Here is a 19,899-nt window from a genome sequence, read left to right on the forward strand (position 1 = left end):
CGGCTGACCGGGGTTCGGTTCCCGGCCCGGGTCCTTTGCTGACCCTCCACATCTCTCTCTCAATTCCCTTCCTGTCCACCTCTCACACTGTCCTGTCAGGAAAAAAGTCGAAAAAGACACACAAAAAAGAAGATATAAGGCTTGCACATATCAAAGAGAATTGCTACTGTAATAGAATAGTCTGCATCAGTGGCAGAACAACTGCACACAGGGCACCAGGGCAAAACACTGATAGGTCCCCCCATACGGACTGCCAAGATTCGGGCCCCATCCACCAATACGGGAGGATCCTGGGATCAAGGGTAGACCCCCGTCAATTTAATAGGCCTATTGTCTGGTCTGTTTCCCATTCCATATTTGACAGTAGCCTTTTAAATTGACATTTAATTTTAAGTTTATTCAAGATTGAATCAAGAGGCCTATTATTATTATTATTAATAATATTACTATTATTATTTATTTATTTTATTTTTTATTTTCACAACATAGGCCTATTTGTTGATTTAGGCCTACTGACTTGCTTACCGGTACTTTTTTTAAAAAATACAATAATGTAGGCCCTGTTGTTTGGATATCATGAGCAACCCCCTGGTGTCCAGTTCATTATTCCCAGCCATCTAAGCTACTCCCGTTGTTTTCAGCTGGAGAGAACATGCTCACAACAGCCACCCGGAAGCATGTATAATAATAATTCCCAATCCCAAAGATGGCGGAGCAATGTCCAATGGCGATAGCTATGCGACTACGAAACCAACTACAGTCTGTTTACAATCTCGATCCTTTGCGAAATGAGGTATGCCAGCATTGCATTCATACTTCATACTTTTGCATTTTTTTGGACAGGATAGCTCAATGCATTCGCTCTCTAGTATAAATATGGGTCGAGTGGGGAGCGCTCGCCTGCTTGAACGGTGGAGTCAGGATGGATAGGGGACTCTCAGCCCTTGTGTGCGCAGGCGTGAGTGCAGGAGAACAACTGCGTTGTTTCTCTTCAGTTGGCTCAATTGATGGTTTTCGCTCAAAAACGAACTGAAGTAAAGAAAATGATGAAATTCTTTACCTCAACTAATTAGAAAATAGTTGTTGACTTCGGGTCCCTTTATTTCTGGCCAGCCACTGTCCAAACAATGCACAAAGATGGTTTGTGCGCGTGCTGTAGCAGCCGCTCAGTCACTTGGTCAAACGATACTGTTAATCCTCCAGCATTCGTCTGCTGACGCCTATATTAATATTCTCGCAGTTAGAAAACGCCAAACGAGCTGTGTAAACCTCATGTTTCGCAACATATTAATGTAAACTTGAACTACGATCGATTACATACTCTGAAACCGGGCAGTTGGCAACTGAAGCGGCAGCGTCTTCATCCGATGCACCTGCCCATCTCCCAAAAGAAGCTTCGCAGTTTCAGCAGCGTTCCCTTCTGAAGTTTGTTGCTTCCTTCGGCTTTTTCAGTTTGTTGTGCTTGTTTAGAAGTATTCCGGACAACGTAGAATAGGCCTGCGTAATTGAATGAAAAAGAAAAACGGGCCAGCAAAAGACACAACTTCACTATTGTCAGAAACGCGGGAACGACCCACAATATCCCTTGTTTTCAAATGTCGTCCCCACGTGAAATGTGAATTGTCCATGATGGTTTTTTACAATGTAGCCTGTTTTGTCAGTGTTCATGACGATATGCAATGTTTCTTTATGTTGTATATTACAACGTATTCGATGTCAATGTAGGCTATCTTTTTGTTGCTCGATGTCATTGTGTCTTTTTGTTGCATTACAGGAGGAAGTAAAGTTGAAAATCAAAGACCTCAACGAGCACATTGTCTGCTACCTGTGTGCTGGCTACTATATAGATGCAACAACAATAACAGAGTGCTTACATACCTGTAAGTTTCTATGTATGACATCTACCTACATTGTGTTTATGTGTTGTAGGCTATGACCTACTTTGCGTTGACAATTTTGTAAGTAAGTGCAGTGTAAATCATTTACTCCGCTGACCACTCAAATTATGTGCTTTGGTTATGAAATTATTTTTTATAAGAAATTGTCATGACTCAAGATTATAAATGATATCAACCAGAGTAGCCCTGGTGTACTTGAATATTGTAATCATGCAATGCTAAGTGGGTCTCCTAGGCCTACGACATGTCACATGAGCAATCCTGGGTGAAGGGCTCAGATTAAGAGGCTGTGTGTGTGTGTGTGTGTGTGTGTGTGTGTGTGTGTGTGTGTGTGTGTGTGTGTGTGTGTGTGTGTTGGAGAGAGAGGGGGGGGGGGGGATTATATCAGTAGGCCTATGCAGGGGTGCCGACAGGGGGGACAAAAGGGACTGTTGTCCCGGGCCCAGGGAGAGAGGGGCCCCAAAAATTGGATCCTCATTACATTCTATCTATTGGGCTGGGGGGCCCTTTGAGATGACTTTGTCCTGGACCTGGCCAAAGCTGTCAGCGGCCCTGGGCCTATGGGTGGTGTAACTACTGTACATGCATTTTTATATCCTACTAATTGCATTGTAGTGGTCAAACATGTCAATAGGTCAGTGGTTTAAGGAGCAGTTTAGTATAGGCCTACTTGTACTCACTGACACTGACTATCAATTGTAAGTGTCAATAATTGAACTGAATTTGGAAAGACTTTGATCTACAGTGTGTATGTAACGGAGGCTAACTAGCAGAGTTGGCGTGGAACGTTGGTAAACCTCCCTCAGAAAGCCTCATACAGTGTCGATGCTGCTGGGCCGGGAGACTAGTCTCTTGGTCCAGCGGTATCGTACTGTGTCTCCCATTGCCGGATCGTTGTAGTTGACGAGGTCGCACGTTCGATCCCCGAGGGGGGTGAACAGGTGCAAGATGACCCCCGTCACATGTAGAATACTTCACTTCTTGCTTTGATCTCGACTTTTACACACCTGCAAAAAATACCTAACTGGTGCTTAATTTCATCCTACTGAAGGGTACACCTAAAACATTTGTTGTGTGTGCGTGCGTGCCAGCTTTTGCCGGGCCCGGGACAAAGGCATTTGAAAGGGCCCCCGATCCAATACATACAATGTTATGAGGACCCAATAATGGGCCCCCTCTGCCCCTGGGCCCAGGACAACTGACCCCTTTGTCCCCCCTGTCGGCTTCCCTGCGTGCATATGTATGGGGAGAAGGATTGGAAGTTGTGGATATGTTGGCAAGGATTCTTATTTGCACCAGTGGGTGGAATGATGCCAAAATATTATGTGTTCAACTGTTAGATGTTCCACTAACTCAGAGAGTTATTCTACAGCTCTTCAGCTCTTCAGGTCTCTTCACTGTTCTTTTGTGCAGTCATCTAGTTTTTCTCTCGGATGCTTTGTGGGTGCTTTATTTGTGCAACATAACATGTTTTGTATTTTATTGCAGTTTGTAAAAGCTGTATCGTGAAATATCTTCAAACCAGCAAGTATTGTCCGATGTGCAATGTCAAAATTCACGAAACACAACCCCTACTGAACCTGAAGTTGGACAGGGTGATGCAAGATATTGTCTACAAACTAGTTCCTGGACTGCAAGAAAGTGAGTACAGCACTTCATAGCTTCCTTTTAACTACCTTGTCAATTCTGGTCAGTCACTATGCAATGATGAATTCGTTCCTCTTACAGTTAATGTTACATTTGTTTAGACAAAGCTTTTGTATTATGTGTGTACATGTGTGTGCGGTGCGTGCATGCGTGCGCTCACACTCACATGTGCATGTCTGTATCTTTCTACGGCATCTTTATGTGCTATTTGATTTGTTTTGTTTGAACAGATGAAGACCGAAGAATAAAGGAGTTTTATCAGTCCCGTGGCCTTGAAAGGGTCATTCAGCCGTGTGGAGATGGTAAGTTGGACAAGGTCCTGTTTTCATCGTTCGCATCTGAGGTTTGCTGTAAAGAAACCACTACAATGTTTGGGGTAGTAGGGAAACATTACATCTCTCAAAGATAATGCCATAGCCACAATAGTTTACACACAATAGTTTGACAGCCAGGGGGTGCTGTGGTACAGTGCGTTGATGTGCCCGACAGTGTCCAATCTTTCTCTCTCCCACTCACTTTCCTGTCACTCCTACCCTATCATGTCGAGTAGAGTCAGAAAAAGCCCCCCATAGAATGCAAAGAAAAATGTATAAACAACACATATTTCATCAAAACGGAATCCACTTATAAAGAAATACAATCAGTATTTATCCTTTGTCATGGACACCAAACATTAGCGGCTGCAACAGTTGGCTGTGTTACCTTTTGACAAAGTACTGTACCTGTCTGCTTCTGTGACGTATTGCCATTTTGTTTTTTTAGATATATCTCCTGACCATGGCAGATTACCTTACACCAGCTTCGACCACTCCAAGGCTCACTTCTACAGATATGATGAACAGGTGTCGCTGTGTCTGGAGAGGCAAAGGTAAATGCTCATATTCGGTTTTCATTACAGCAGATGGTTTCGCTGCCCCAGCTGTGACTCTGTTTTATACATTTCATATCTGAAATGTTTATCCAATGTGTTGATGCTATTCTAGGTTCTTGTTGCAAAGACATTGCGGATACATCACCTGCATCCACTTTCTAATGGCTCGGAGCCCTAGTCTAAAATGGTTCAATGAGTTCAGGACTGGACTGGAAATCTGACATACAGGACATTTTTCCGGTGGGCCAACAGTCCACAGGGGTTAAAGAAACACTATGCAACTTTTTCATAGTCATGAAATGGCTTGGTACTCAAGGTTTTGCTTGACTGACCCGTTATGGGGAAAATGGCAATATTTCCATCACCGCCTAGTGCTCCTGCTCCGAAACAGCACTTGCAGTTTTGCCTGGCGGCGCCGCGCCTTTTGTTGTTGTGGACTTTGCGGCCGCTAGGGGCGTCTAGATTTCTATGCTGTATGAGCTGAACGAGACCTATTCCCCTTCGTTTGCTAACTAAGCAGCAGCAGCTTGCTGAAAGCTGGCTACTGGCTAGCTGATTGTAAAATATCACGCTGGCATGCAGTGAAAACAACGAATGGGACTGCAAATAAATCACGAGATAATTGAGATGAAAGGTTTGGACAGGCAGTTAAATCGCTTGTGTGAACATTGGAAAAGGACTTCAAACCGGAGAGAGCCGAACGCCAAAAGATGGGGATTATCTCATTCATTCACTACACTGGGATTTACGCATTAGCATTCTCAAAACCCACGCCACCTCGATTAGTTTACAAAGCTACACAAATGTATACGAGTTAAAATCTGATGTCGCACATTTTATTTGATGTCAAAGGACACAATCAGTCGAGCGAGGCTAAAAATATATGTTGTTGCCGATCAAGAGGAGACAAAACGTGATCTCTAGCCGGCTTATGGATGTCCACTTTCACTTTCAACACCACACAAGATAAAAACGCGTCTTGTCACCTCGACTTCGAAATCTTTATTATGACAACAAAATAGCCTTTTGTTTCCTCGTTTTTCTAATGTACAGGTACTATATAGTTACTGGAAATGTGAAATAAAGACGGGAATATCTGCCGAGAACAAGTGGATCAAATAATATCCATCTGAGGGAAGTGCAAACATGATTGCAGTTGTGTGAAGTGAATTACGAAGCAGCGAACTCATAAGCAAGGGGGAGAATCGCACATATGATAAAGCCACTTAGAAGTGGAGAGAACTGAATGCAAGGAAGGGAATCTGGCTAATTACAGAAGACGAAGAAATTTAACTCGCACATAATCTCGAAGCCAATGTCTGTCTAATTTAGTTCAATGCACATTTTCGGCAAAACCACTAGAGGCCGCTATGAAGTTGTTTATATCGGTGTGTTTATGTCAAAGTTGCATAGGATATCTTTAATGCTATTGTTTTTGTTGATTCGATTGTTTTCCCTTGGTGGCCAGCCTGCAATGTAGATGGGTGTCCCATAGGTCTATCTTTAATAGACAGTGGACAGAGTGACTGGATATTATGATGTCAATCATAGCCCCCTGTTTTTCTATGATACTATGTGAGGGGCTGGCCTATGGCAAAAATAACCAGGCCTTTGTCAATCCCAGGCCAGCCTTGAATGAGTTTACACTCCCCCGTCATTAAAAAGAATTCAAAGCACATTTACCGTGTTGATTGCTGCCTTAAGCTGGTCACACACCAGAGGGTGGCATGAGGGCAGAGTCTCAGGCGGCGTGTTCTACTTGACCATTCACACTGATTACATCGGCGTGTATGGCCAGTCCTGCTCAAATCCCCCCCCACAGCCAGTGCTATTTTGCTCCTTTGTCATTCATTTCAACGGGACACCACTGGCCACCGCCATGAAAATTCCGCTCAAGTTGGATTTTCCGTCTCTTGTGCCGCTAACGCCATGTTGGTGTGGAAGGACTAATCTGTTTCCATGCATTTTCGCTGCCGCCAGTAAAAATCCCTTCTGTCCTGTCGACGGCGGCACAGCTGGTGTGAAAAGGCCCTTATGCTCTGAACAGATCCTACAAGAACCTCAAGTCCATTGCCAAAACCTTCCTGACAGGCACATTTTAAAACTACTTTTATATAAATGACTACAATAAAACTGTGATATGGTGTCAGTAGCTTTTACCTCCAATTGCATGTAGTTTTTCTCGTTGGAATTGTTGGTTCCTAAGGTCTGAAGCTCTATGGGAATTTGAATTGCGTTCCTGTGGACTCATCCCAAATAAGGTGAGGGTGAAGGCACACAAACAGCATTCTATGGAGGAGGTTAAAAATAGGCTGTAGGGATGACCGGTTTGATAATTTTGTGTCAAAGAACAAAATAAAGAACTTAGTAACTTAATAAGAAACTTTTGCATGTCCACCAGAAAGTTTTGTGTGCATTCCAGAAACTTTTGGATTTTTTCTCACAAATGTCATTGCAAGGGCTTCGTACTACTGACATGACCTTACCCATGGTAACTACTAGTGGGCGATATGGCAAAAAATCTCACATCATAATCTTTAATCAGGAAAAAGCCCAATAACAGGCATTTTAGGGCTAGAAACATCTTTTATTGTTTTTTTACCGTTTTTATTGAATATACTTGCAATTTTGCATGTGCAAGCATGTAAACAAACTAAAATGTAAACAAACTGGTGACACTCTGATAAAGTGCACTTTTGGAATGTATTTAAAAGTCAGTAAAAAATAAAAGTGAAGACAACAACACTATGTAAGTAAACGTCACTCTGATAAAGTGAACCTCATCACTCCATCTATGATTTCTACACTTGGGCAGATTGTGGACGATCTTTTACTCATTCTTATTCTTCAGAATTCAATATGTTCATATTGTTAAATCCTAGAAACAACCAACCATACTCTTTTCTCTACAATATGCAGTATGCCCTGATGCATACCGCCTGATGGCCATTGTTTATTAATATAGTTTCAAAACTTAGCCTTGAGCTGAAGGTGGCTAGTCCTTGGGGCAAGAACTTGTTTCGTCAGTGCAGATCAAATTCTCCCGGTTAGCCAAGGGATAGCAGCATTAGTTAATTGTGGTTATTTTAGTCTAATAAACACACCCATGTATTTGTGCTGTATCTTTTACACACGATACACACGAATGTCGGTGGGTAAAGTCTTTCATGTATTTTTGTTGAATGTAATTTGCCCCCGTTATTCGCCATAGGGATTTTCCCCTAGACACCAGATGCTGTTAAAATGATAATCCGTTGTATACAAAATGGCATCACCCACTTGTGAGTTCTATAGGTGAAGTAAACCTCTTGACTGCTTCTGTTGTCTGTCAGCTGAAAGTCAAATAAAATGTGATGTGTTGCCCCTTCTCACAACCTCTCAAGCAGAGTGCGATTATTGTACGACCATGTGTATTATCGGGAAGAAACTAGCTGGAGACAAAGCCATTCTTCGTGAGAAACAGTGGAGAAATACTCAAATGTGAATGGTGTGGCTTTAATCAATTGCAGTTGAACTGTGGATGCCAAAAGAGGGCGCCATTTGGCCTAAATGGACCATTCCCACAGTCCAAATGTAAGGAGTTGCTGGGAAAACTAGTTGTGTTGCTGCTGCAGTCATAGCATATACAGAGCACAATCTGTTCAGTTTGTGGATATCTACTCTCTTTTTTTATTTTTTAGCACTATAATGCAATGACAATGGTGGTAGGTCCCCTTCTCCTCCACTGGTTAAGTCTTCAGGGATTATACCTGTGCCCTGCCAACCAAAGAGTGCACACTGTTCCTGTTCACCATAATGACACGTATTTTCTTCCACAGCTCATCGTATCCAACAAAGGATAAAAACAAAATCACATTACAGGTATGTGTGAATGTTCTTATTCGGAGTTGTAGAATCTGGACTGACAGATTGTGGGATGCGAAGGGGAGCATGATGTAGGCCTATGTGAATGCGAATGTCTGAGTTCGGTCTGCTAATAACACATTCATTTTTTCTGTTTAACTACTATTTAATTCTTACATGGTGAGCACCTAGGCCATTGTTATGAGCAATTCTCAATTTCTGACATGAAACCTCAAAAAAAATATTCCTATGATTAGTTATTTAAACCACCAATATAAAGGACCAATGTAATGCCCATGAAATGCAACCAGTATGTACAAGCAAATACAAAGTGGTGAATCCCATCCATGTCAATGGAGAATAAAGAGACAATTATAGGACCTGCCTTTTTAACCTGCCATACCGAGGAACTACGCCAACCAGTTCTTCCCAACAGCTGGAAGAGAACTGCGGAGGCACCCACTATCCCGTCCAATCAGTTCATGTCTATGTAACTACTCTTCTACAGAAGTGAGAATAGCTGGCCAGTGCTGCAACAGTCTTTAAACTGACTATTTATTACAAAAAACTGTTTTAATTGCTGATAGTGATGTGTGTGAATATGTGTTTGGCTTTGCAGCAGAAGTTTGTGCGTTGCTCTGTGAGGGCAGAAGTGAGGCACCTGCGAAAAGTGCTGTGTCGACGTCTAAATGTGGAGAAGCACCAGGTTTGTGTGACAGCCAGTCCTACTCTCACTACAATGAATAGGTGTGATCCTTCTATCCCATCCTCCCTTTATTGTAACTTCTCCATGTAGCCTACTGCTTTTATCATGTATTATTACTTATTTTACCACGGTACTGTACAACGCTTTGGTCAGCCTGCAGTGTTTTTAAATGTGCGTTACAAATTAAAATTACTTGCTGAATTAGGAAGCATAACTTGACAACATTTAGTAAACTTGACCACTCTGGGCCACTCTAGTCCCCAAAACTAACTAACTAACTTTTGCGTTCATTACATTTCAAAATGGGACAAAGTGTGGTGCCTTTAACACATCTGTGAAAACTGTATGCAACCCTACTGGCAAAGTGTATTACCTATGCCAACATTAAAACTGTACCACTAAATATTGTCTGCATTGTTGTATGGGGGGAGATTAGCCAGAAGACAAAGGAGATCAAATAAATGATAAAATGTGCCATGATTGTGTTTTGGCTTGTCCATGAATTTGATACGCCTGTATGAACCTAACCAGACTCCATCCAGATTTATCTGTCAATGCATGAACCACTTTCATGTTCACTAGACACTAATGACGCTTTTTCAGGGGATGAAGTGCAATTTCACAAACTGTTAAGTCCACCTGTCAAAAAGCATTCAGCAGTATAATAGACGTGTAATATAATGTCAGACCTACAGTACGTACAATATGGGGTTACTTTGGCAATCTCGCCATATGATCAGTACATATTTGTATTACTAAACATATTTGTGTATCCGGATTTAGACTCGACTCTACTACAACAAAACACTTTGATTTGTTGCTCTCCTTTTTCCCGGCGTTGAATTCTGTACAAGACGCCATACAACAGGTAGAGATCATGACTCATGCTCTCTTATTTAAAACCAATAGAATTGTTCTTCCAAAAGCTGAAAATGTTCCCCTACATTAAAAGGACCCTTAAATCTAGGAGGGGCGTTATGCTAAAAAGTACTTTAGGGCAGCTTTATTGTTTCTAAAGGTGCTATACTGTATACTGTATAAATAAACAGACAAGTTTGACTTGTACGATGCTGCACGTTGCAGTCAAATCCCCTGCCATCGGTTCACCGTTTGCTATACTGATGTCCATACTGGCACCCTAGTCCACACCATCAAGGAACCGTCTTAAGCCACAAAAGGGTAAAGAGCACGAGGACACAGGATGGGAGGCAAAATTCAACAGGCCCCACAATTGGTGTTTGATTCATCCATCCTCCCTCGATTCCTTTGGGCAAAAACGGAGGAAGGAGGATGTGAGAGCAGAGGAATTGTATATTGATTTGAATGCAATATACTGTTATGTTTGGATTCAGGTCCAGATGCTGCTCAACAATGAATCCCTTCCTGATCACATGACCATGAAGAAGCTGTGGCTGTCCCACTGGTTCGGAAAGGTATGCCAAAACTGGTCATAATGATTTCATACCATTTCAACCTTTAAGAAGCAAGGAAAGACCGTTCTTTTTTGTGACTATTTACTGCACTAATAAGGTAAGCGTACCCATTAAGCCCACCAAAATCTAAATTTCTTTATTTTTCAATCATCTTCACACAATTTTTTTGGGAAATGATTTCTTAAATAGTAAGATTTACCTCTCTTCTCAATGTTTATCACTGAATTGATGAATATTTCAAAGTACAATATGAAGATTTTTTACGAGAAAAGTGAAAAGTCTGAATGGGCTTAAATGGTACCTTTGGTACCATTTAAGCCCACTTGTGTTCCAAATAAGCTCATATAGTTATTTCTCTATCAAAATACCTGGTGAGGTGTGTGAGTTGAGTTTAAACAGTGTAGCCTACATGGCATAAATGGTTTCAGATCAAAATATTTTTCCAAAATGTAAGATTTGCTCAAAAAATAATGCATAAAACCTAATTAAACATTACAGCATCTCTTACTTCATATACTTCATAAAATTCTTCATCCAAACAGAGAAATTTATTTTTTCTTATTGATTATTGTTAGTTCATTACATTACGCCTTTTTAACCAACAACTTGAGATTGTACAGCACTTTTGTATGTCCCTCAAAGGCATTTTTCATTAGCATGCATGCCAACTTGCATGCATTTCAATGGGGTGTACCATTTAAGCCCACCTAGTACCCATTAAGCCCGCCTATACAAAAAGCTATTTTATGGAAATAATCAACTCCACAAAACATTTCATGATGCATTTATTTAAAGATCAATGCCAAACAAACTGGAATATGCTTAGAATTCATACCTAACCACCTTAAGTCTTACGGTAGAGTAAGATAAAGATGGTGTGTGGTTGTATCAAGAGAATATCGGCGTTTGCTCGCTCATAAAACACATCTTTCCATTTGAAGGGAAATGCTATAATTTAGTAAAACACTGCATGTATATATATAAAAATCATTACATTTACCTCTTAGTTCACTAATTATGAAAGTATTTTCAAAATATTTGACTTAAACTAGCTGAAATTCTATGATTTCTGACATGTCCCAAAACAGCAAAGTTTTGAGGCAACTTCTTGTCAGTAGTCCTGAGACTGGGTTCACTTGGACGGGGATAACTCAACGATAAAAAATGTGATTTGTTTGCAATAAAAAACATTTTGTCAGTTACTAAACCCTTTCATTGGATAGGGTGATGAACAACAAAATTCACCTTTTCCCTTTCTTTAAATTAACCTCAAAGTTGAAAGTGGGCTTAAAGGGTACATGGGCTTAATGGGTACGCTTACCTTACCTGAGCTGGCTCTGTCCTGGGGAAGACTTTAAGGCATGGCGTGTGGGTGTAGGCCTATAATCTCAACTTAATCCTATATTAATGTACGTACTTTAAAAAAACTCTAACTAACTAGTTGGCATCTGCACTTATTGTCCTGTGCACTTTGTATCTGCCCGCGTTGTATGCTAAGTTGCTTCATTAAAGTGTCTGCTAAATGTAATATATTGTAATACCACTTTCTTCTTCTTTGGCTGCAAGTAATTTCTGTAAACTTGTATACTTTCCTCTGTCCTCATTGGAAACTTGGGTAAAATCACTTTTATATTGGACATTCATTTCACATTTCAGATAAATGTGTCATCTGAAAAATAAGCCATTGTCAAAACAACTTTGAAACGTAGTCAAATGTCCTCTCGCCGCAAGCCTTATTTTCTTTTCTAGATGTCACATTTGATTGTTAAATGAATGTCTTGTATAGAACTGACTACTCAAGTTGACAACGAGGGCAGAGGACAGAAGGAGAAATGACTTGCACCCTACTACGCACTCACTACTATTTAGTGTTTACACCACAGACTCACACTGAGTTCTCTCTTCTGTAAGCCAATTAGCAAGAGAGCAGCACTGTCAAAATGGGCCTAATTTAGAACTTGCTAAGATAATGACTAAGTTTGTGATTGTATGTCCTCGCATAAGTGCCTGTCAAATGGCCCATGTGTGTGTGGTGGTGTATTTTATGGAGATCGTCGATTCATCTTTGTTTTGTTGGAACGCTTTTTTTTATTAGCTTGTCTCATGTGCTGTATGGATTTCCATGTTGGTTAACATAAAAATAAGTTTAATCAATGATGCCAAGAAATGCAATAGGGTGTCTTATTTTAGGCCACGTTGATTCTAACAGTCACTTTAAGTGCATACAAATATTGAATGGAGTGCATTAACATATTTTTCTCTTTTTCTTCTTAAGGCTCAACCATTGGTTCTTCACTACAGCATCAAGGATAGACGCACAAGATAGGACTTTTGTAAAGGTTTATACAATTGTAAACCTGTTTTGTATTTGGTATAGTCTATTTTGATATTTTTTGTGTGCCCACATTTTTTTATTTTGTTTTGTACTTTAGAAAAATAAATTCTTGTGTTTAAATTTTAAAATTGTGAGTAAATTTGCTTTGGATTCTTGTGGGATTTTACAGCAGGAGTCCAGGAGATTTCCATGTGCACTGACGCGATCCAACACTAGATGGCCATGTTTCCATTCCTAGAATAATACCGTGAATTTTGTCAGGCAGTTTAAGATAAGATAAAACTTTATTGTCTTTTACACATTAACAGTTTGTGTATTTTATTTAGAATTCATTAACTGTTATTCTTAATATTTGTGGTGAACATTGTCACTGAGACAGTGGTGTATGTTAAATTATCAGTAAAATTCAGTTTAATATTTCTCGTTGTTCTTGCAGTAGTAGTGAACAATCTTGTGTTATAGACGCATTGAAATCTGCAGTGCAAAAAATGTGTTACTTAGCTTTATTCACATCTGTCATTTCTGGTTGCTGCAGATTTCATTAGCCTATTTGTTAAAATTGAAAGTGGTGTAGTAAACCTTTTAAAGCAACAGATATACAGGCTGTCTTGGACGCCTCCTTCAGTTTTGCAGATAAGCATTTATGGATTGTTTTCATCCACTTTAGCCTGAAGTGAATATCAACAAAGACTAGCTAAATTAAAGTTTAAGAAATTATCAGCCAGGTGAGGTAAATAAAACAAAAAAGAGAGATAAGCTTCAGCCAAGGGTATGAGGTATTGCCGTACCACTTGTGTGTTTTCTATTATCGACTATCTCAAGATAATGTGTAATAAAAAATAGACCATGTCTATGTCTCGAATCGGCATAGACGAAAAAACATAAAACACCTGAAACAAACACCCTGAGTAAAATGAAGGTTAAATGCAGCCTATAGGTTATGGTTTTGCAATAAATTCATAGGCGTTCACGGCTGTTCCCATAAGTTAATGTCCGTCGTTAGATCATTTTACAAGATACATTTTCTTGTGTGTGCGCGCGCGTATGCAGCCTATTCGCTTATATTATCAACTGAAGCAAAATGTGCGTCATATCTACTTGATATATTAATAATTTTGCATTGTGTTATGGTATCCCAAGTTAGGCTGTGGATTTTTTGTATTATTAATTAACCCATACACAACCTTTGTTTTGTCTGTAAACCATAAGTGGTTTTCTATTGGAATGCGTAATGTAGCACATTCCTCAGTCTGTTATTGCGAGTTCTTTATGAAATGATGTGACATCAGTGGCCTAGCAATGAAGAGGGACAATGAAGTTGTCCAATCAGATTTCTGCGAATTATTACACGAATAGCCATGGCTGTAAGGGTATGTTTTCAGTCTATTCAAATTATTGTGCGAAAAGCCTATTTATTTATTTTTTAATCATTATTTATTTTATTATTATTTTATTATTATTCATTCGCTTCATTAATTTTGTTTCAAACGATACATTTCGTATTGTAGACATGTAGGCTATGAGCCACTGTGTCAAGTAAAACGTGCTTCCTCACCGGAGCGCACCTCACAACTGATACTACCCGCACACTCAATAAGGCCTCTCTCTCTCTCACACACACACACACACACACACACACACACACACACACACACACACACACACACACACACAATCCTGGCATCAAGCGGTTTGGCGCGTGTAGGTTGCAGACACTGAAACCTCTAACATTCACAAGAGAACACACATTTGTGTGTCAAGATAACTCTAATTTTATTCGTTGTGCCAGTTTGAGCGATATCTTTATATTGGCATATTCGATGATAACCTCCATGCACCATAACTTTGTTTACGCGTAATGGTACATGGGCACCACTTTGCACAGAGCAAAACCCAGAAATGCATCTAGGCCCAAATGCCACTTAACAAAAAAAACATAATGGTTAAACAGCTTTACTTTCGTGACATCGAGGTGTTAAGACTCAAAAAAGTATGGGGTGGGGGTCATCCAAAGCGGGCAGTGAGAAAACTCCAAGATTTGTTAACCCTCTACACAATGTGCTCGTAAAAATCTACTTGACATTTCAACCCCGGCTATTCCAGACGATTAGGCCAATTGTGCGCGCTGGCGGTCTGTCCTCTTCTTGGCCACATTGGCTCTTCCTTGATCTCGTTACACGTATTACAAATGGACTGAATAGATATGCAGCAGACGGCGGTGGCATGGTTAAGGATGCAGGAGAGAAAGGCAACAACGCACCCATTTCTCTTGCCCCCTATTGAGGTTTATTCATTAGGAACCCAATGCTATTCAATTGCTATTCATGGGCGTTTTTTAACACATGCGTTTAAACGGGCACAGATGCGTGCCATTCTTTCAGCGCCCACTGAAGCTGTTTTTGTACGACAAGGCGGGTTAACCTAATCAATCACCTTGACTAGTTTATGTTAAGGGAAATTCATAAACCATATGGTACTAGGGCGCTGGCAATCTTTTTGTTGCCAGCCCTAGGCTCTAACCTCCTTGTGACAATTGTTATTTTTTTGTTAGTCCTCCAAGTGGGAGTGACGGGAGGGGAGGGGATGGGGGTCTGTTGAAGGCGACCATTTGCCCCAATTGTCCCTAATTGGGCCCGGGCCACTTAACGCAAAGAATGTGTTAACAAGTCTGAAAGGGAAAACGAGTTAAATAGTATTCATGGCAACTGTTTTTTCTTTTTTTTTTCAATAGGCACGTTTTACTGTCACAAGCCGCAGTGTCACTCGTGCTGTACCCTAGTCACTTGTGTTGGCACATGGTACCCACGGGTCACGGCCAGCGCATGTGGTCAAATGGTGAAACAGAACACACACATTAACTAGCAATAATATTGAATTCTATAATACTGTACAAAGACTATCGTGACCAAACAACTATGTGGATGAGGCACTGGAGACAGTTATGTATATCACGCCAGAAGACGTCATGAAATATCATATACCCTTTATTTACATAAATGATGATTAAATAGAACGTTACAATAACCTTAGCGCAGAAGATGCATTGTAATTAAATTTATACACAATCTCACCCACGAGTTAACTTGAAGACATTTTTTACATGTGGTATTTGATTTACCTGCTATTAATGTCTACCCTGAATGGGGTATAATTTAAATCTGCAATTTTGATTCATATTTCCCCGTTGTATACAAGTGAGTTATTTTAGGGATCTGTCGTGTCTTTATCAACCGTATAAATATATAAATTTATCAGTGAAATTTTGGGTTGAAAATTACATTTTGGCAGATATGTTTCTTTAGCAGCTATAACATAAATGCTTGAATGATATAAGGAAACAATTGCACAACTTTCCCCCGAAAACATAGTGAAAAAACTTAAAATGTACATACACATGTCGCAGTCTTGATCCTGTACCATAACCTCTAAGTATCTTTCACATCCTATTGAAAGAAATGTATTCCTCAAATAATGTCTTCAGGGTGAAAGTTTGGCATCCTTTTAGCTTTTACCATCCTTTAATAAATTAAGCACAGAGAGGAAAATCCCTTTCGTTTTTCAAGTTCTCCAGAGGAGCAAACGTCCGTGCAAAAAAGTTCTGGGGGGTTGGGGGGGAGGGGGTGTCTCAAAATGCGGGCCAAACTCAATCGTCCACTTCGATTTCCTCATCCTCCTCCGAGAATTCGTCTGTGGTTTGGCCTCTGGACGAGGATGGGGACTGGGGGAAGACTCTGTGTCCTTGCGAAGAGGGGGAAATGCTGGGGGAGATGGCACCGGAGCTACTCTGGGGATCATCAAGGTCCTCCATGCTGACTAGTTTCTGTAGGGTTTGCGGGGGGATTTTTTTGAGGGACTCCACGTCCGCCTTCATCTCCTCCAGGTCTCGTTTGAGCTTCGCTCGCCTATTCTGGAACCAGGTGATGACCTGTGCGTTGGTCAGGCCGAGTTGCTGTGCTATCTGGTCTCTGTCAGCCGGCGATAAGTATTTCTGGTACAAAAAGCGCTTCTCGAGTTCATAGATTTGGTGGTTGGTAAATGCAGTGCGTGACTTCCGTCTCTTTTTGGAGGCCTGTCGTTGTCCGAAGGCGTTCAAATGCTCCCGGCCTAAAAACAGATACAAACACAAAACACATGAGTTCATGTGGACAGTGAAAGACAAGTTAGGCTAGCGCCCCCCAAATAGCGCATTCGCAGATGTAGGCTATGAGGAAACATACAGGCCCCAGAGTTTGCATACAGCTGCAAAACAGCTGTTAGGCTTTCACAAGGACAGAAAAACACCATTTCAACACGGTTATGTTAGGATAGATGGGTAGGTCAGAGATCTTTGTTCAAACGAGCACTTACAGAAGTTCCCTATAATGTTTGTAATGTACCATGTCGAGCCATGGGCTTTTATGGCTTAGGTGCTGCCTACAAGCATGGAGGCAATGACACTAGTGACATCTCTTTTAGCCATATGGTCTCAGTATTACGTAAAAATTGAAATACACATCAAATAATTGGAGATTGCCATACCGTGCCAAGAACGGCAAACCATTTTACGCAGCACTTGGCTGAATAGATAATTTCAAATTTCTTCGATGGTGTTGTTTGTTTATGTTATATCATAACCCCAAATATGGTAAATGAACTTGGACACACATAGTTATTGTAGCTACTCATGCATTCATACAAAAGTTATTGTCCAGATGTGCTTACAACAAATTGCGCATAGTCTCTTGCCAGGGTAAGACATTATTTAACATTAAGTATAGGCCTATAACATTACCATGACACTTTCTGCATCTGTTCAAGATGAGTTTAACCGTTGCAGATATCGAGGCTGCACAGTTAAACATTCTTCAGCAGCATAGTGAAACCTCCATTAATGCTACAGGAATGCATTAGTAGTATTGAAAGTTGCAAACACAGCGCAATGTCAGAACAAATAAAGTCAGACAGCATTAGAGCAAATGTTATAGTTTACCTTCTGCTGTTTGTATAAGGCTGACTTCCAGACCTTTAAATGTTTTGCTGGCTAGTTCCTCCAGAGCGCATAACGGCGAAGAGGGAGTGGTAATACCGTTCCTAGCTGCAGTCGAGCCGGTCACTTTCTCCAGGACGCGGGGTGGACATAAACTCGCCACTGATTTCTTCACCGACGGTTTGTTCAAAATATCCTCAATGCTGAAGGGGGTGAGCGGTTTGTTGGAGTTCGCCGGGGGTGGGAGCTGGTCCAGAGGACCCCGTCTCCGCTCCTCGCCACTGGACTGCAACACAGATCCTGCCTTCATGTCTTTACTAGAGGTCATCGCAGTCCCAGAAAAAAATAGTTCAGCAACCGTTACTTATAGCATTCAACTGCTCGAATAAATGACCACGGCTGTTTTCTTTCTTCATAAAAACTTCTTAGATGGCCACTTTAGCTGACCTTAGACGAAACTGTCGATCTACTTCTGCTTCAACTGTTGGTCTAAAACCACCATGCTTCAGGCGTGGGCTGCAGTCTCACAGACACACGAGTTGTATTCCCCGACGAAAGTCCAAGTTCTTCTGAGGAACTCCATGAAGATCTTAGGAACGTATATCGGTACTGGCCACGGGTCGATTCGCTGCAAGGAATAAGCTGTCTCAAGGAAACAAGAAAGAGCAAGCAAGTGCTAACGAGTTATTGTTGATTGGGCGAAGTTCAATTAGAGAAACACTACACTACTTACTGACCCGCTGCTCGGTCTTAAAGGGCCAGCCATAATAATTAATTGGTCGCGGGAATAGGAGGAGTTTCCTCGCTGTGTTGCCGAAGTTTTAAGGGGGTGAGCTAGCTCGCAATGTTTTTGCATCCTCCATCTCACTCCCACTTATGGAGACCACGTGCTCCCACGTATAGCCCTCACTGATAAGGCAGAACGTCTATAGCGCGAATATCAGGAACTGTATTGTCCTGGTTTCATGGGTGCAAATCACAAACGCCCATTAAGTGGCTCCACTCAGTGGATGGGGAGGTGATATGAGGGAGATGATACCATTAGCTGCACTAAACTTTAAAGACAGAATAAGAGGACAGAAAATGTAAATAGTAACAAGGTTTAAATTAATGCGTAATGGGACATCACCAAAGTCTCCCAGTGCATGTTTGTAACATGGCTGGTGGCACAGAGCAATGTACACAATTTAGGCTACATTTAAATTCGTAAATTATTATTATTATTATTATTATTATTATTGTTATTATTGTTGTTGTTGTTGTTGTTGTTGTTGTTATTATTATTTATCTTGATATTATTATTACCCTGTTATTTGTGGGTTATTACTATTGCTAACAGAAGGTTACTTGTTAGGCTTGGCTATGACATTGTAAGGCCATGCTACCTTACATTTATTTTGCTGTGGTGTGCCTAGCTTTATGGAGCAAAGGCGACACAAGATATTACTGTTTTGATAAGGAAATTAGGCTGTGTTGAGCTGAGGACGCCTGACCACTTGGTCGATAGAGCTTGAGCGGAGAGAGGGCAACCTTGAACTGCCTAAATCGGAGCAAGTTGTGTGCATTGATTGGACTCCTGTCCTCTCATAACGTACCATTAAAGAGGCAGAAGGAGTGAAGAGCTGGGTGTGATTAGGAGAGGATCGAGAGATTACGGACAAGTTTGTGAGAGATACGCACAGCACTTGCAAGCCCCCTCTAAATGCCATCCAAATAACACGCCGATAAGTATGAAGCCGTGACAGGGCTTGTGCGCCACTGACAGATCTCTGATGCGCACGGAACGGTGCTCGCAGGCAGGTAGGGTACCGAATTCGTGAGGCAGGGCTGCGCAATTAACGTGGTGCTGATTCCAGCACAGTGGCTGAAGTGGATCACACAAAATATGATGATGGTGGTGGGGGCAGTAGTCTATATAACGCTCTTGAAAACTAAATTAATACACGGAAGAAAAAAAACAAGCAAAGAAACAAGTAATGGGAGGCAGGAGACAAAGGTAAGAAACGGCATTTCAGCGTTTCCTATTTGTTTTGCTATTACAGACAATCGATCTGTCAGATCAGACGCCCACGGATACTCCAGAGATGTGTCAGACTACAGCATAAAGAGACTGTATGCAGAGTGGGCTGTATTCATGATCCTAAAATATTCTGAAATGCCTGGAGTCGCCGAATATATAATTTATAGGCATTTCCTCACA

The 19,899-nt window shown here is 41.1% G+C and overlaps 2 protein-coding genes across 4 annotated transcripts; one reads left to right on the forward strand and one right to left on the reverse strand.

Annotated features, from left to right (window-relative positions):
- Nucleotides 1–649: 649 nt before the first annotated feature.
- pcgf1 (polycomb group ring finger 1) lies at nt 650–12,861 on the forward strand. 3 transcript variants are annotated; one of them, XM_063188588.1, is made up of 9 exons: nt 650–793; nt 1,775–1,880; nt 3,387–3,539; nt 3,776–3,847; nt 4,308–4,413; nt 8,235–8,277; nt 8,879–8,965; nt 10,318–10,398; nt 12,674–12,861. In XM_063188588.1, exons 1-9 carry the CDS (start codon nt 707–709, stop codon nt 12,722–12,724), a joined length of 786 nt encoding a protein of 261 aa, XP_063044658.1. In that variant the 5' UTR covers nt 650–706; the 3' UTR covers nt 12,725–12,861. The 3 variants fall into 3 exon arrangements, with proteins under 3 accessions (XP_063044658.1, XP_063044659.1, XP_063044660.1); XM_063188589.1 differs by lacking the exon at nt 650–793 and adding an exon at nt 894–958; XM_063188590.1 differs by lacking the exon at nt 650–793 and adding an exon at nt 939–1,034.
- A 2,859-nt stretch (nt 12,862–15,720) lies between these two features.
- Nucleotides 15,721–18,433, reverse strand: lbx2 (ladybird homeobox 2). The gene is made up of 2 exons (XM_063189321.1): nt 17,703–18,433; nt 15,721–16,837 (listed from the first exon to the last, which is right to left on the reverse strand). Exons 1-2 carry the CDS (start codon nt 18,025–18,027, stop codon nt 16,377–16,379), a joined length of 786 nt encoding a protein of 261 aa, XP_063045391.1. The 5' UTR covers nt 18,028–18,433; the 3' UTR covers nt 15,721–16,376.
- Nucleotides 18,434–19,899: the final 1,466 nt, after the last annotated feature.

Source organism: Engraulis encrasicolus, chromosome 22 (assembly GCF_034702125.1).
Source record: "Engraulis encrasicolus isolate BLACKSEA-1 chromosome 22, IST_EnEncr_1.0, whole genome shotgun sequence".
Classification (NCBI taxonomy): Eukaryota; Metazoa; Chordata; class Actinopteri; order Clupeiformes; family Engraulidae; genus Engraulis; species Engraulis encrasicolus.

Coding starts and splice junctions, on each gene's coding strand:
- pcgf1 (XM_063188588.1), top strand. CDS start 707: ATGGCGGAGCAATGTCCAATGGCGATAGCTATGCGACTACGAAACCAA. Junction 8,278..8,878: donor AAAACAAAATCACATTACAG/GTATGTGTGAAT, acceptor TTGGCTTTGCAG/CAGAAGTTTGTGCGTTGCTC. Junction 8,966..10,317: donor TAAATGTGGAGAAGCACCAG/GTTTGTGTGACA, acceptor GTTTGGATTCAG/GTCCAGATGCTGCTCAACAA.
- lbx2 (XM_063189321.1), bottom strand. CDS start 18,027: ATGACCTCTAGTAAAGACATGAAGGCAGGATCTGTGTTGCAGTCCAGT. Junction 16,838..17,702: donor CCTTATACAAACAGCAGAAG/GTAAACTATAAC, acceptor ATCTGTTTTTAG/GCCGGGAGCATTTGAACGCC.